The sequence below is a fragment of the Pangasianodon hypophthalmus genome, chromosome 12 (genome assembly GCF_027358585.1).
Source record: "Pangasianodon hypophthalmus isolate fPanHyp1 chromosome 12, fPanHyp1.pri, whole genome shotgun sequence".
In the NCBI taxonomy this organism is placed as follows: Eukaryota; Metazoa; Chordata; class Actinopteri; order Siluriformes; family Pangasiidae; genus Pangasianodon; species Pangasianodon hypophthalmus.
Window position 1 is genome coordinate 25,918,833 of NC_069721.1, and position 12,500 is coordinate 25,931,332.

Below are 12,500 nucleotides of genomic sequence, written 5' to 3' on the forward strand. Positions count from 1 at the left end.
TAGCGAGAAACCGTAAAGAAGCGTAAACTCCTCTGTCCTGAAGATGTCGGAAAACTTGAAGTTACAGCTTTACCTCTGACTGTTACAAAGCGCTGACACTTTTTTTTTTTTTTTTTTTTTTACTCGTTTATGTGCTGTGTCCATCGTACACGTCCCTGTGAATGTGCTGTTGCTATAGAAACAATAACACATCAGAACGAGCGCATTAATATAAACCTGCACTACTGTCAGAGCTGCTGTTATAGAAGATTATAATCTTTAGCAATTGCCGTGGTGTGAGAGGAAGAAAAAACTTGGGGATGTGCAGTTATAGGAAAATAATCAACTTCAGTGTGGTAACATTAACTCGGCTCGGTATTTTACTGCAACACACAGTGTTTATTACTTATATAGAGCATAACCACATGTCTAGAGATAATAAACACAGGACACTAATAACACTCTCTCTCTCTCTCTCTGTAGATCTCTCGGACTGTAACCTGATCGGATTCCCTGATGGCGTCTTAAAAATGATTCGTAGCTGTGCAGATAGAATACACAAAATCACACTGGCCAACAACAAACTGAAGAATTTAGGGGAAAAGTTTTTCACCATGTTCAGCCAGTTAAGAGGTACGAAGTGCTGGTTTGTATATCTGTATATTTTGGTATCTTTTTAACTTCTGAACAGGAACTTTTTTTTTTTTATCTTCTCCTTGCCAGAGTTTAAAAAAAAAAAGCCAGTATCTTCAAGTAAAGTCATTTTGGAGAAAAAAAAGCCATAATAACCAACCGAACCAGTGAGGTCATACGTATGGGCGGAGTCAATGTCCAAGAAAAAAATAAGGAAAAAAATAAGGAAAAACAGCAGCGAGAAGCAGGAAACGCTCCAGGAGTGTTAATTTGTCAGCTGATGTGATGTGTGTGTTTTTGTGTAGAGCTGGATTTGCAGGGAAACATGCTGACTAAACTCCCAGATGCCATCGCAGGAATGCAGCATCTCATCAGCATCGATTTATCCAACAATAACTTCAGTGTTTTTCCCGAACAACTGACGAATGTGCACACGCTGCAGAACATCAACATGTCAGGAAACCAGATCTCAGGTATTATTATTATTATTATTATTAAATTATTATTATTATGCACCAGGTTGGCAGTTTATTATCTCCACACTTCCCCTTTACCCGAATTCCAACAGGTCATCAGTTGGTGTTAACAGCTTAGCCTCTAACAGGAAACTAAGTGACGCTAGTGACTTTAACCGTGCCACGATAGCGAGCACTCATCATTCTGGCTGTTGCATTTCCCAAACAGCATTTCATAACCACTTAAAGGATTGCAGAAATCTGGCTCCAGAGAGTCGCAACGGTTAAACGTTCATCTTATTGTTGAGCAATGAGACATCCGTGGCTTGGAGACTCTGGGTAGGAGGCACGGCCTTCGATCGGAGCGGTAGAGGTGGGCAGTTAGCGCTCTTCTCCTACGAGCAGCAGTTAGATGAGGAGACTTCCAGGCAAGACGATCATGATCTGTATTTTCACACTGAATTACTTTTTCCCTCAGTACACCTGAATGGATTTGTACTTAGGATGATTTAATTCTAGCTAATCACTTACAAATAAACAAATAATTGTAACTTAGCAGGATGCCAAACGCTCACCAAGCAAAGTTCAGCGCTGCTAAAATGATTGCTATTGTGCCAGCAGTTCAGTATTACAGGGTGCAAGATGCTACCTTACAGGTGTATTTACACAGTTTAACAGTAACACTCGCATTACGTAGGTGTTTAGGAGGTTGACTAGAGATGAAGTTTGTGATTTCATGATCAGATTAGCTGTACTGGATCACACTGTGTGTTTTTTCTGCTTTGTTTCTTCTCTCAGAGGTGCCGTGGGAGCGCGTGTGTGCGATGTCGTCCCTGAGCGCTGTGGATTTGAGATCTAATCCGCTTTCTTCATCGCCAAACGGTTCACAGAAGTTTACTCTCCTCACATAGACACACAGACGTCGTCATCTGCAGTTCATGCTGGATTGGATGTGGAAATCGCTGGAGTAGCTCTCGATCCTGGGCTACGTCCCAAACCTCGTGCTACTGTGCTAATTAGTGTGGCAAAATATTACAGAAATAAAGGTTACTATATTTAAAAGAGGTGCGGTAATATTCATTACATCATTAGAAGTACTGTTAGTGATTATTGGGGTAGAAAGCTTCTCAAGACTCACACGTGAAACTGAAGGTGGAACTACTTTGCTTTGGAAACTTGCTCATGTTAAAATTTTCAGAGACTCCGGTTCTCTAATGCTGCTGTTTCTGCACTGAATAAATATTCAGATAAATATTAATCAAGCAAAACTGCCTTCTGTGCTTCTTTAATTTCCCAGTGATTATTCACAGGTCTGATCAGAGAGGTATAACCCTGCATTCACAGGAGAAGAAGAGAGCCTTTGTCGTCACATCTACACGTACAGCACCGTGAAATTCTTATCGTATTACACTTCTTAGGAGTTTGGGGTCAGAGTGCAAGCTTGAACTTACAACCTTCTGATTCGTAGCCCAGAACCTTCTGAACCATCACTGCTCCTGACAGCTTTTCTTTTTACACGACATGTTTGATTAGCACGAGTGCGATAAATTTCTCATAGCAGGCTGTGAATCCGAGCACCACAGCGCCAAGCAACACATTTTTAAAATTTTCTACAATTTAGTCGTGATGCAGCAAATCCTAATGAATCTGAAGGATGGATTTACTGCACTCAGTCTGGCTGGAACCATGTGCAGGGTTTCTTTGAGAAAGAACATCCAAAAGATGTCTCCAGATTTATGTCTACAGAAGTCTCCGTCAAACTGCAGCGTAAATTCCCACAAATGTTCCTAAAGAACGTGATGTTAATATTCATGACGGAAGAAAGTTATACCTCCATAACCTAAATCCTGGGCTTGAGCTTGAGGAGGTTGCAACAGTCTTAGATCAACATAAATACATTTGTTTGGTATTTAAAATATAAAATTTCAGCAACTTCTGAACACAGGATAAAATTCCATTATAACAGTTTAATGAACAGATTACTGTTTTAATTCTCTGCACCAATCCTACAAAGCTGTGATGACCCCAATGTGTTGTAGAACATCAGAACAATCAGAAGAAAGAGGGAAAACAACAACAAAACAAACGGTGCAGGAAAGAGCAATGTAAAAAACTAGACAGCACTAACGTTAGAATCGCTCTAGAAGATGACAAACGCTGACTAACGGGTTGTTTTTATACGGACAGTGAATGAATATATCAACAGGTGTGAACAAATACGCTGGCCAAGGTGCATGATTAGTATTCCGACGCCCTCTAGTGGTAATACAGGGGTGATTATATCATGTAAGCAATTTATCTGAGTGTAAATATTATTTATTAGGGGGCAAATATGCAGAAAGAGACTGGTTACTGCTCAGTGTCACCAGAACATCAGTGCATCATAACCATCAGAAACAAAACCTATTAAACTACCATTACAGACCATTAAACACATGATCTGGAACTACTAGAAAGTTCTACTGGGTTCTAATATTTTTTCTGCAAGGTGAGTTTTTACGATGGTGATGATCTTAACTCCACAATCATGGGGTTCCTGCTCCTACCTGAGGTCTACAAGCTCCTTCAGCCCACAGGTTCCTGCTCCTACCTGAGGTCTACAAGCTCCTGCAGTCCACAGGTTCCTGCTCCTACCTGAGGTCTACAAGCTCCTGCAGTCCACAGGTTCCTGCTCCTACCTGAGGTCTACAAGCTCCTGCAGCCCACAGGTTCCTGCTCCTACCTGAGGTCTACAAGCCCTGGCTCCTGGCTGGATCCTCCCTCTTGCATCATGAGGTCTTCAGGCCATTGCTCTAATCTGATGACTGTGACCAGTGGTCTCCTTAATCTACAGTAATATTAGTTAGAACACTAATAACCTTATGAACTAGTATGAACTTCTAAACAAATATTTTTTAAAAATTATTTAAACGCAGTTTGAGGAAGATGGACTTCCCCTGCCGAGTCCTGGCTCTTCTTCCTCCATCTCAGGTAGTTTGTTGATGTCACCACTGGGTTGATCAGTTGACTGTTAAGTCACTGATGTCTGCAAAAATATAAAAATAAAACTCTATTCTATTCTCTATTATTTGAACCGTTACCTGCTGATGGTCTTCTGGCAAACTGTCCAAAAGCAAAACATAAAGGCACAAAAAAAAAAAAAAGGTTAGATTCTGGTCACATCCCATCTGAAGCTGGTTTTACACGGTATGATTTCAGGACTGTTTTAAGATTAGCTGTGTAATAAGATTTATCGGTATCTGTAGCAGTGCCGTGAGTCTGCCCTCGTCCTGTTGGTGGAAAACTGCTGAAGTCCTGTGTGTCAGTGTCAGAAGTTTCTCACACTCACACGTACTTTGGTGCCGAGTGTTTCTGGTCGGAGTGACACTAAACGTGCGTACCACGATCGCCAATCAAATCTCTCAGCCAAAGAATTCTTATAATTTATCGCACGATTTTTCGCACAGTGTAAACCCGGTCCCATGAGGCTAATGAACCACTGCTAACATACAAGTTTCCTATCATCCGTGCTGGTTTAACTCAAATCAGCGTAAACAAAACAACAAAGAAATATCTGTTTATAACAATGAGACATTAACAGATTACAGGACAAAGTGATGATTAACTAAAACAACACATTAAAACTAACGCACTTCCTGCTCGTTAAACACAAACAGACTCGTACTGTAGTGCAGGAGTTCTCAAACTGTGTGCAGCCAGGAACCACTTTAACTGTTTCTATAATGTGTACAATAAAATTTTGCATATTTATTAAAACCGTACAGCTGTTTTTTATTCCAGCACCTTCCACTTAAAGAAAAGAGAGTAGGTTCAAATAGACACACATACAGAGGTTCTCACCCTCGGGGTCTCCTGAGATGCAGATGTGGTCACAGGAAGAGAGCATATAAACTTGATGTATTGAATATTTAATAATAATAAAAAATAAAAAGTGCCGGATTATTGTTATTAAAATACAACACGCTGTCATGTTAATGAACGTGGCCTTTACGCCTGACAGAGACAGCACGCAGAACGGCTATTTAAAATAAAAATTAGCTTATGGTCTTGTTTTCAAGCTAGAAACTCTACAAAATACAAGAACTCTGAACCTTTAAAATGGCGTCTCTGGCCAAAGAAAGGTTGAGAAGCCCTGCTGTAGTCCTAGTTTCCGACCCCACACTGGATATGATATTACGGCTCTTATCACATCTCCGTATTAGGACAGTTATGTGCCTTAAGGGTGCTTGAGTAATCGAGACTGCCCCCTGCGTGAAGACGCTCGTGTTGTTTACGATGACTGTTTTGAGTAAAGCTCTTGCCGCACAGTGAGCAGCGGTACGGCTTCTCTCCCGTGTGAATGCGCTGGTGTCTCTGCAGACCGCTCTGGTGAGTGAAGGTCTTTCCGCACTGTAAGCAGTAATACGGCTTCACGCCGGTGTGGACCTGCTGATGTCGCTGCAGACTGCTGTCGTAAGTGAAACTCTTTCCGCACTGAGAGCAGCGATACGGTTTCTCTCCGGTGTGAATGCGCTGGTGTCGTCGGAGCGTCCTCTGCTCCGTGAAGCTCTTCCCACACTGTCGGCAGTGAAACGGTTTCTCTCCGGTGTGAGTGTGCTGGTGCTGCTGGAGCCCCTTCAGGCGAGTAAAGCTCTTGCCGCACTCCGAGCAGCGGTACGGCTTCTCCCCCGTGTGGATGCGCTGGTGCTCTTTGAGAGAGCTCTGATGATTGAAACTCCTCCCGCAGTACGAGCAGTGATACGGCTTCTCTCCGGTGTGAGTACGCTCGTGCTGTTGGAGAGGATAGTGGTGAGTAAAACTCTTCCCGCACTCTGAGCACTGAAACGGTTTCTCTCCCGTGTGAATGCGCTGATGCAGTTTGAGATGGCTCTTCTGAGTAAAACTCTTTCCGCACTGAGAGCAGGGAAATGGCTTCTCTCCCGTGTGGACGCGCTGGTGTCGCTGGAAATTGCTCAGGTGATTGAAAGTCTTTCCACACTGTGAGCAGTGATATGATTTTACTCCTGTGTGGAGGAGCTGGTGTTGCTGGAGAGCACGCTGTTCTGTAAAACTCTTCCCACACTGTGAGCAGTCATATGGTTTCTCTGCGGTGTGGACGCGCTGGTGTCGCCTGAGATTACTCTGGGAAGTAAAACTCTTTCCACACTCGGAGCAGTGATAAACCTCTTCCTGATTCTGGCCATGAGAGAGACTACATGAAGAGATTTGCTGACTGGTGGACTTTTCTGCAGCCTTCAGATTATTATTATTATTATTATTATCATCATCATCATCATCGTCATATTTAATCTGTCCCGATTTTTGCTGTCTCACAAATTCCTCATTGTGGCATCTCCTCATGTGGTTGTCGAGGTAAATTCGGCTTGAATAGGAAAGTGAACACAAGGAGCAGGAGAAGACTTGCAATAATAAGGTGTCTTTCATTTCTGGAGCAGAAAAAAACAATTTGTTATTAAATCGACCACATAATAAAGCCAACCATTAGTTATGAATGTGAATATTTCTCTAAATGCATGGACACTGGATAACGGATGCTGTGTTCAGGAAAGATCATTACCAACAAACGGAATCTGGAATTCATAGAATTGTCTTTTTGAAACGTATTCCTCTATTTCATTCCATACTGACTGCCCGAGGCATTGCAAATCACGAACAAACGACGAACACCAGAATACTGCAAGCAATCAGGCTTATCCAGAGCAAAGATGGCAGGTATACGGTAGTGAGATATTCCTAAGCAGTACTGAGGGCAGATGTCCTGCAGGAAGGGTAAAAAGACACCTGCACCTGCACCTGTTGCCACTTGGCGACTAGTTTCTTGAAATTACCTCCAAATCCTCTATTTCAATAGAACAGACCCCTTATTCCAGTCACAATACCAAACCAGTAACGGTTCTTCCAGAGGCTAACAGTCCAGTAGTCTCGCGAGATGGTTCCATGGAATAGAAAAATGCTGAGCAGAACCAGCTGTCCTTCATTTTTGGATCAAGATGGCAGGAGGAAATAAACCCTAAAGACTTTGAAAGACGACTCGTTATTGGGTCACGGATCCACGAGCTTCAGTCACAAAGACCGGCTGGGTTTCTATAGAAACAGTGACTAACATAACATCTGCATTCAGACCTTTGTGAGAGACAAAACATACACTATATGGCCAAAAGTATGTGCACCCCTGACCATCACATCCATGTGTGGTTCTTCCTCAAAGTGGCCTCTTAAAAAAGAACTCCTAAATGCTGGACCTCTAAGGGGCCGTTTACACGACAATGTTTTCAGCCAAAAACGGGAGACTTTTATGCGTTTTGCGTGTTCGTTTACACGACAACGGCGTTTTGGGGACTGAAAACGCATATTTTTGAAAACGGGTTTCCATGTAAACACCCAATCTTTGAAAACGGTGACGTCATGCGCGTGCGTAGTACGTGTTCGGTATGTAGACATGCGCAGTACGTGTCCACTGTAAAGGCAATTAAGCGCGAACAAACACACACAACGATGGTGGAGAACATGGTGGTGTTGCTGCTGCTCAAGAGTTTGCTAACGCTTCTTCAGCAAAGTGTGGATTTACTTCACCAATATTACAACCAACAGCGGAGACGCATCATATACACACGACAAATTCTAAATACACATCAGCGCCGACGACATGTCTTAAAAAGGCGTTTTTGGATCAGACGTAGCTAATCGTCACTTCCCTACAGGTACTGTTTACTAACAAGGTGACAGCGCCAACTACTGGCCTGGCATACGTAATACTGCGTTTTTGGCCGTAATCGCGGATACGTGTAAACGCGAATCGTTTTGAAAACGTTGTCGTGTATACATGAAACTTTTGCCTAAATTCTCAAACAAGCTCCAGTAATTACCAGACTTCATTACTAAAGCTCTCTGCTAGGGCTGCGTGGGAGACGGTTAATATATATTAATATATTTTGTAAAATTTCATGAGTATGAATAGAGCGAGGACGGAACCTTGCAAGTGTTTTAGGGACTCGGTTTAATCTCCTTTCCAACAGCAAGGTGGAAGAATCGTTCCTTTATAAAGAAGGAGCCTTTCGTGTGTTTGCAGGACCTTCGGCAGTCAGTCGGAACGAAATGGAATGTTCTTTATCACCAAGGTCCTTAGTTATTACCTACGATTATTAGTAATACGCGTATAACTTGACTAGGGTGTATTAATAACTAATTAATAACAAGTTAGTAATAACAATAAAGTAATAATGATTAGAAATAACCATCGTCGGAGCACTTTTTCTTCTTGAGGAAATCCAAAGTAAAGTCGTGATCTTTGGAATACTCTTCTTCGTACCACACCAGGAGCTCTTGTCCTGGTTTGATGGGTTGACAGCAGCGGTAGAGAATTCCTCCTCGATACTGGAACGCCACCAGATTCTGCTCTTCTTCATTACGAGCACAATTTACGTACCTGACGGAGCGAGTAAAACAAAGAAAAAAAATAAAAAGACAGATGAGAAGTAGAGATCCGAGGCAGGAGGCATGTGAAGTGATTCCAGGAGATCTATTCGGGGATCTACAGCGGCTACGTTTACATGCACATCAGTGTTCCGATGTTAATCGGAATTTGGCGATATTCTAATTAGTATTGAGTCATGCACATAAACGCCGCAATCCGATTCAGATTAAGACAATATTCCGATTCCCTAAATTCCTAAACTCGGAAATGTGCTGCATGTAAACACCTTCTTCAGAAAACCCACTGAAAGGAGATATACAGGAATATTCCGATGTCTGTACGCAAATAAACATCGTATTATATCGGAATATGGCCGCAACCCGGATATAGACTTTAAACGGAATTTGATGTGCGTGTAAACGCAGCCAAAAAAGCCGCACAATTCTGCAGTGTGTTCCTCACCTCATCCAGTTAGCACGATTCTCGTTTCTGGCATCTATGTATTCTTCACACTGTCTGCTCCTGCTTATCTATTAAAAAAAAAAGTCAGAGAGGAGTTACTAAAGGACTTACAACAATACGACTATAATAATAAGCATCATCTTGTTTAAGGTCCAGCGTAGCTTCAGTAAGTGCTTAGTGTTTCATTCGACCACCTCGGGGCCTCGTGTAGGAAGGTCTGTGCTAGAACCTCGAAGAGAAGTGGTACCGAGCGCTGCCTTTACGTAGGTCAGGGTCTGTTTTTGTTTTCTAGCAGAGCATCAGTGTTCCAGATCTAATGCAGGAGGGAACTTCAGGACAGAAATCTTGCAGAAGTATTCAGGGTCAGAAGTATTGGTGCTCATGGAGAAGACCTTCCAGGAGTCCAATCATGGTATGACTAGGTTCTGAACACCTGAGTGGCCTCCGTGGAGGGAAACCGAGTCAGTGTGAGCAGAGACAAGGCAGAGCAGGTTGTCTAGAACTACTCCAAGGTCCAGATGGAGTGATCCAAGGTTCTCCAGAGGGAACAATTTAAATGTGAGAACATTTCAGATTAAATCTAGAACAGTGCAAACTGGGTTCAAACTGGGAAAAGGAACAGGAGATCCGTCTAATCATAATTTTACTGTTTATAATCAATTTTAAATCATTTTAAATTTTCAAGAAGCTAACTCACCACCCAAGAGTAGGCGCTGGCTTCCTCTCTGTCCACCAGCTCGCCCTGATACGGCCCGAAGTGAGCACCAACCGGAACCGTTTCCCCTTTACTGAACACTCCCAGGCCCGAGTCAGGAATACTGGACTTCCGAACTTCTAGACCAGCTGGAAGGGTTTGTCTGGCTCGATCAGCAACCCCCATGGGAACAGGGGTATCAGGGATGAAGAGAGGCGGCCCGTGAACCTCACACTCCTTCACGAAGGAGGATTTACAGACCTCACAGTCTGGAGTGGAAGAGAGACGCAAAAGAGATGCAAGGAAAGAAATCATGCTGAGTGACATAGAGAAATAATGCTGAAGTGCAAGAGGAGTTTAAAGTGACCTGCTGAAGGTCTAAGCAGTAAAAAACATCAGCAACGTGTATATTAGTGCAGGTGTAATCTGATGTGGAACCTGCGGCTGCTGTGTGATAAACAGGGGTGAGATTAGCACCTGTCAGATGCAGGTGAACTGTCAGCAGTGGCGTGTAAAATTATCTGCTCATCTGCCACTTTGGTGAGAACACTTCTCACACAACAAGAGAGATCTAAATTTGCATAATTTGGTTGCACTCGTTCCTCCTTCAGTGCTCGTGATCACCACTGGCTGTACAAACATTAAATGTCACTGAAAGCAGAAGTGAAGAAAATGCAAAAGTGAGAACGGAAGTGTGAACTGAAACTGAACTAACTGTCTGTCGCATTCATAAAATATCTCCCGTCTAACGGCTTGTGAAAACACGGACTGTGTGTCACGAAGACCACAGTTTGCGGATGAGGTGATGGGGTGATGATGGATGGGGGTGATGGACGGGGGTGATGGATGGGGGTGATGGATGAGGGTGATAGATGAGGGTGATGGGCAGGGGGTGATGGACGAGGGGTGATGATGGATGGGGGTGATGATGGATGGGGTGATGATGGACGAGGGTGATAGATGAGGGTGATAGATGAGGGTGATGGATGGGGGTGATGATGGATGGGGGTGATGATGGATGGGGTGATGGATGGGGGTGATGATGGATGGGGTGATGGATGGGGGTGATGATGGACGAGGGTGATAGATGAGGGTGATGGATGGGGGTGATGATGGATGGGGGTGATGATGGATGGGGTGATAGATGAGGGTGATGGATGAGGGTGATGGATGGGGGTGATGGATGGGGGTGATGATGGATGGGGGTGGTGATGGACGAGGGTGATAGATGAGGGTGATGGATGGGGGTGATGATGGATGGGGTGATGGACGAGGGTGATGGATGGGGGTGATGATGGATGGGGGTGGTGATGGATGGGGGTGGTGATGGACGAGGGTGATAGATGAGGGTGATGGATGGGGGTGATGATGGATGGGGTGATGGACGAGGGTGATGGATGGGGGTGATGATGGATGGGGGTGGTGATGGATGGGGGTGGTGATGGATGGGGTGATGGATGGGGGTGATGATGGACGAGGGTGATAGATGAGGGTGATGGATGGGGGTGATGATGGATGGGGTGATGGACGAGGGTGATGGATGGGGGTGATGATGGATGGGGGTGGTGATGGATGGGGGTGATGATGGATGGGGTGATGGATGGGGGTGATGATGGACGAGGGTGATAGATGAGGGTGATGGATGGGGGTGATGATGGATGGGGGTGATGATGGATGGGGTGATAGATGAGGGTGATGGATGAGGGTGATGGATGGGGGTGATGGATGGGGGTGATGATGGATGGGGGTGGTGATGGACGAGGGTGATAGATGAGGGTGATGGATGGGGGTGATGATGGATGGGGTGATGGACGAGGGTGATGGATGGGGGTGATGATGGATGGGGGTGATGATGGATGGGGGTGGTGATGGACGAGGGTGATAGATGAGGGTGATGGATGGGGGTGATGATGGATGGGGTGATGGACGAGGGTGATGGATGGGGGTGATGATGGATGGGGGTGGTGATGGATGGGGGTGGTGATGGACGAGGGTGATAGATGAGGGTGATGGATGGGGTGATAGATGAGGGTGATGGATGGGGGTGATGATGGATGGGGTGATGGATGGGGGTGATAGATGAGGGTGATGGGCGGGGGGTGATGGACGAGGGGTGATGGATGGGGGTGATGATGGATGGGGGTGATGATGGATGGGGTGATGGATGGGGGTGATGATGGATGGGGGTGATGGATGGGGGTGATGATGGATGGGGGTGATGATGGACGAGGGTGATAGATGAGGGTGATGGATGGGGGTGATGATGGATGGGGGTGATGATGGATGGGGTGATGGATGAGGGTGATGGATGGGGGTGATGATGGATGGGGGTGGTGATGGACGAGGGTGATAGATGGGGGTGATGATGGATGGGGGTGATGATGGATGGGGTGATGGATGAGGGTGATGGATGGGGGTGATGATGGATGGGGGTGGTGATGGACGAGGGTGATAGATGGGGGTGATGATGGATGGGGGTGATGGATGGGGGTGGTGATGGACGAGGGTGATAGATGAGGGTGATGGATGGGGGTGATGATGGATGGGGTGATGGATGGGGGTGATGATGGATGGGGGTGATGGATGGGGGTGGTGATGGACGAGGGTGATAGATGAGGGTGATGGATGGGGGTGATGATGGATGGGGTGATGGACGAGGGTGATAGATGAGGGTGATGGATGGGGGTGATGATGGATGGGGGTGGTGATGGACGAGGGTGATAGATGAGGGTGATGGATGGGGTGATAGATGAGGGTGATGGATGGGGGTGATGATGGATGGGGTGATGGATGAGGGTGATAGATGAGGGTGATGGATGGGGGTGATGGATGGGGGTGATGGATGGGGGTGATGATGGATGGG

General features: G+C 45.2%; 2 protein-coding genes across 4 annotated transcripts in view; one reads left to right on the forward strand and one right to left on the reverse strand.

Moving 5' to 3' along the window:
• lrrc20 (leucine rich repeat containing 20) overlaps positions 1-2,335 on the forward strand; it is a 5,651-nt gene extending 3,316 nt beyond the window's left edge. For both annotated transcript variants that reach the window (XM_034309310.2, XM_034309308.2), the window contains exons 3-5: positions 463-612; positions 918-1,085; positions 1,866-2,335. In XM_034309310.2, the coding sequence (XP_034165201.1) occupies positions 463-612; positions 918-1,085; positions 1,866-1,978 (431 nt within the window). In that variant the 3' untranslated portion in view covers positions 1,979-2,335. The remainder of the gene's footprint in view (positions 1-462; positions 613-917; positions 1,086-1,865) is intronic.
• A 616-nt stretch (positions 2,336-2,951) lies between these two features.
• Positions 2,952-12,500, reverse strand: part of LOC113524936 (histone-lysine N-methyltransferase PRDM9) — a 13,233-nt gene continuing 3,684 nt past the window's right edge. For both annotated transcript variants that reach the window (XM_053238841.1, XM_053238842.1), the window contains exons 4-7: positions 9,641-9,906; positions 8,944-9,011; positions 8,303-8,493; positions 2,952-6,493 (exon numbers count right to left, since the gene is read on the reverse strand). In XM_053238841.1, coding sequence (XP_053094816.1) covers positions 5,253-6,493; positions 8,303-8,493; positions 8,944-9,011; positions 9,641-9,906 — 1,766 coding nt within the window. In that variant the 3' untranslated portion in view covers positions 2,952-5,252. The remainder of the gene's footprint in view (positions 6,494-8,302; positions 8,494-8,943; positions 9,012-9,640; positions 9,907-12,500) is intronic.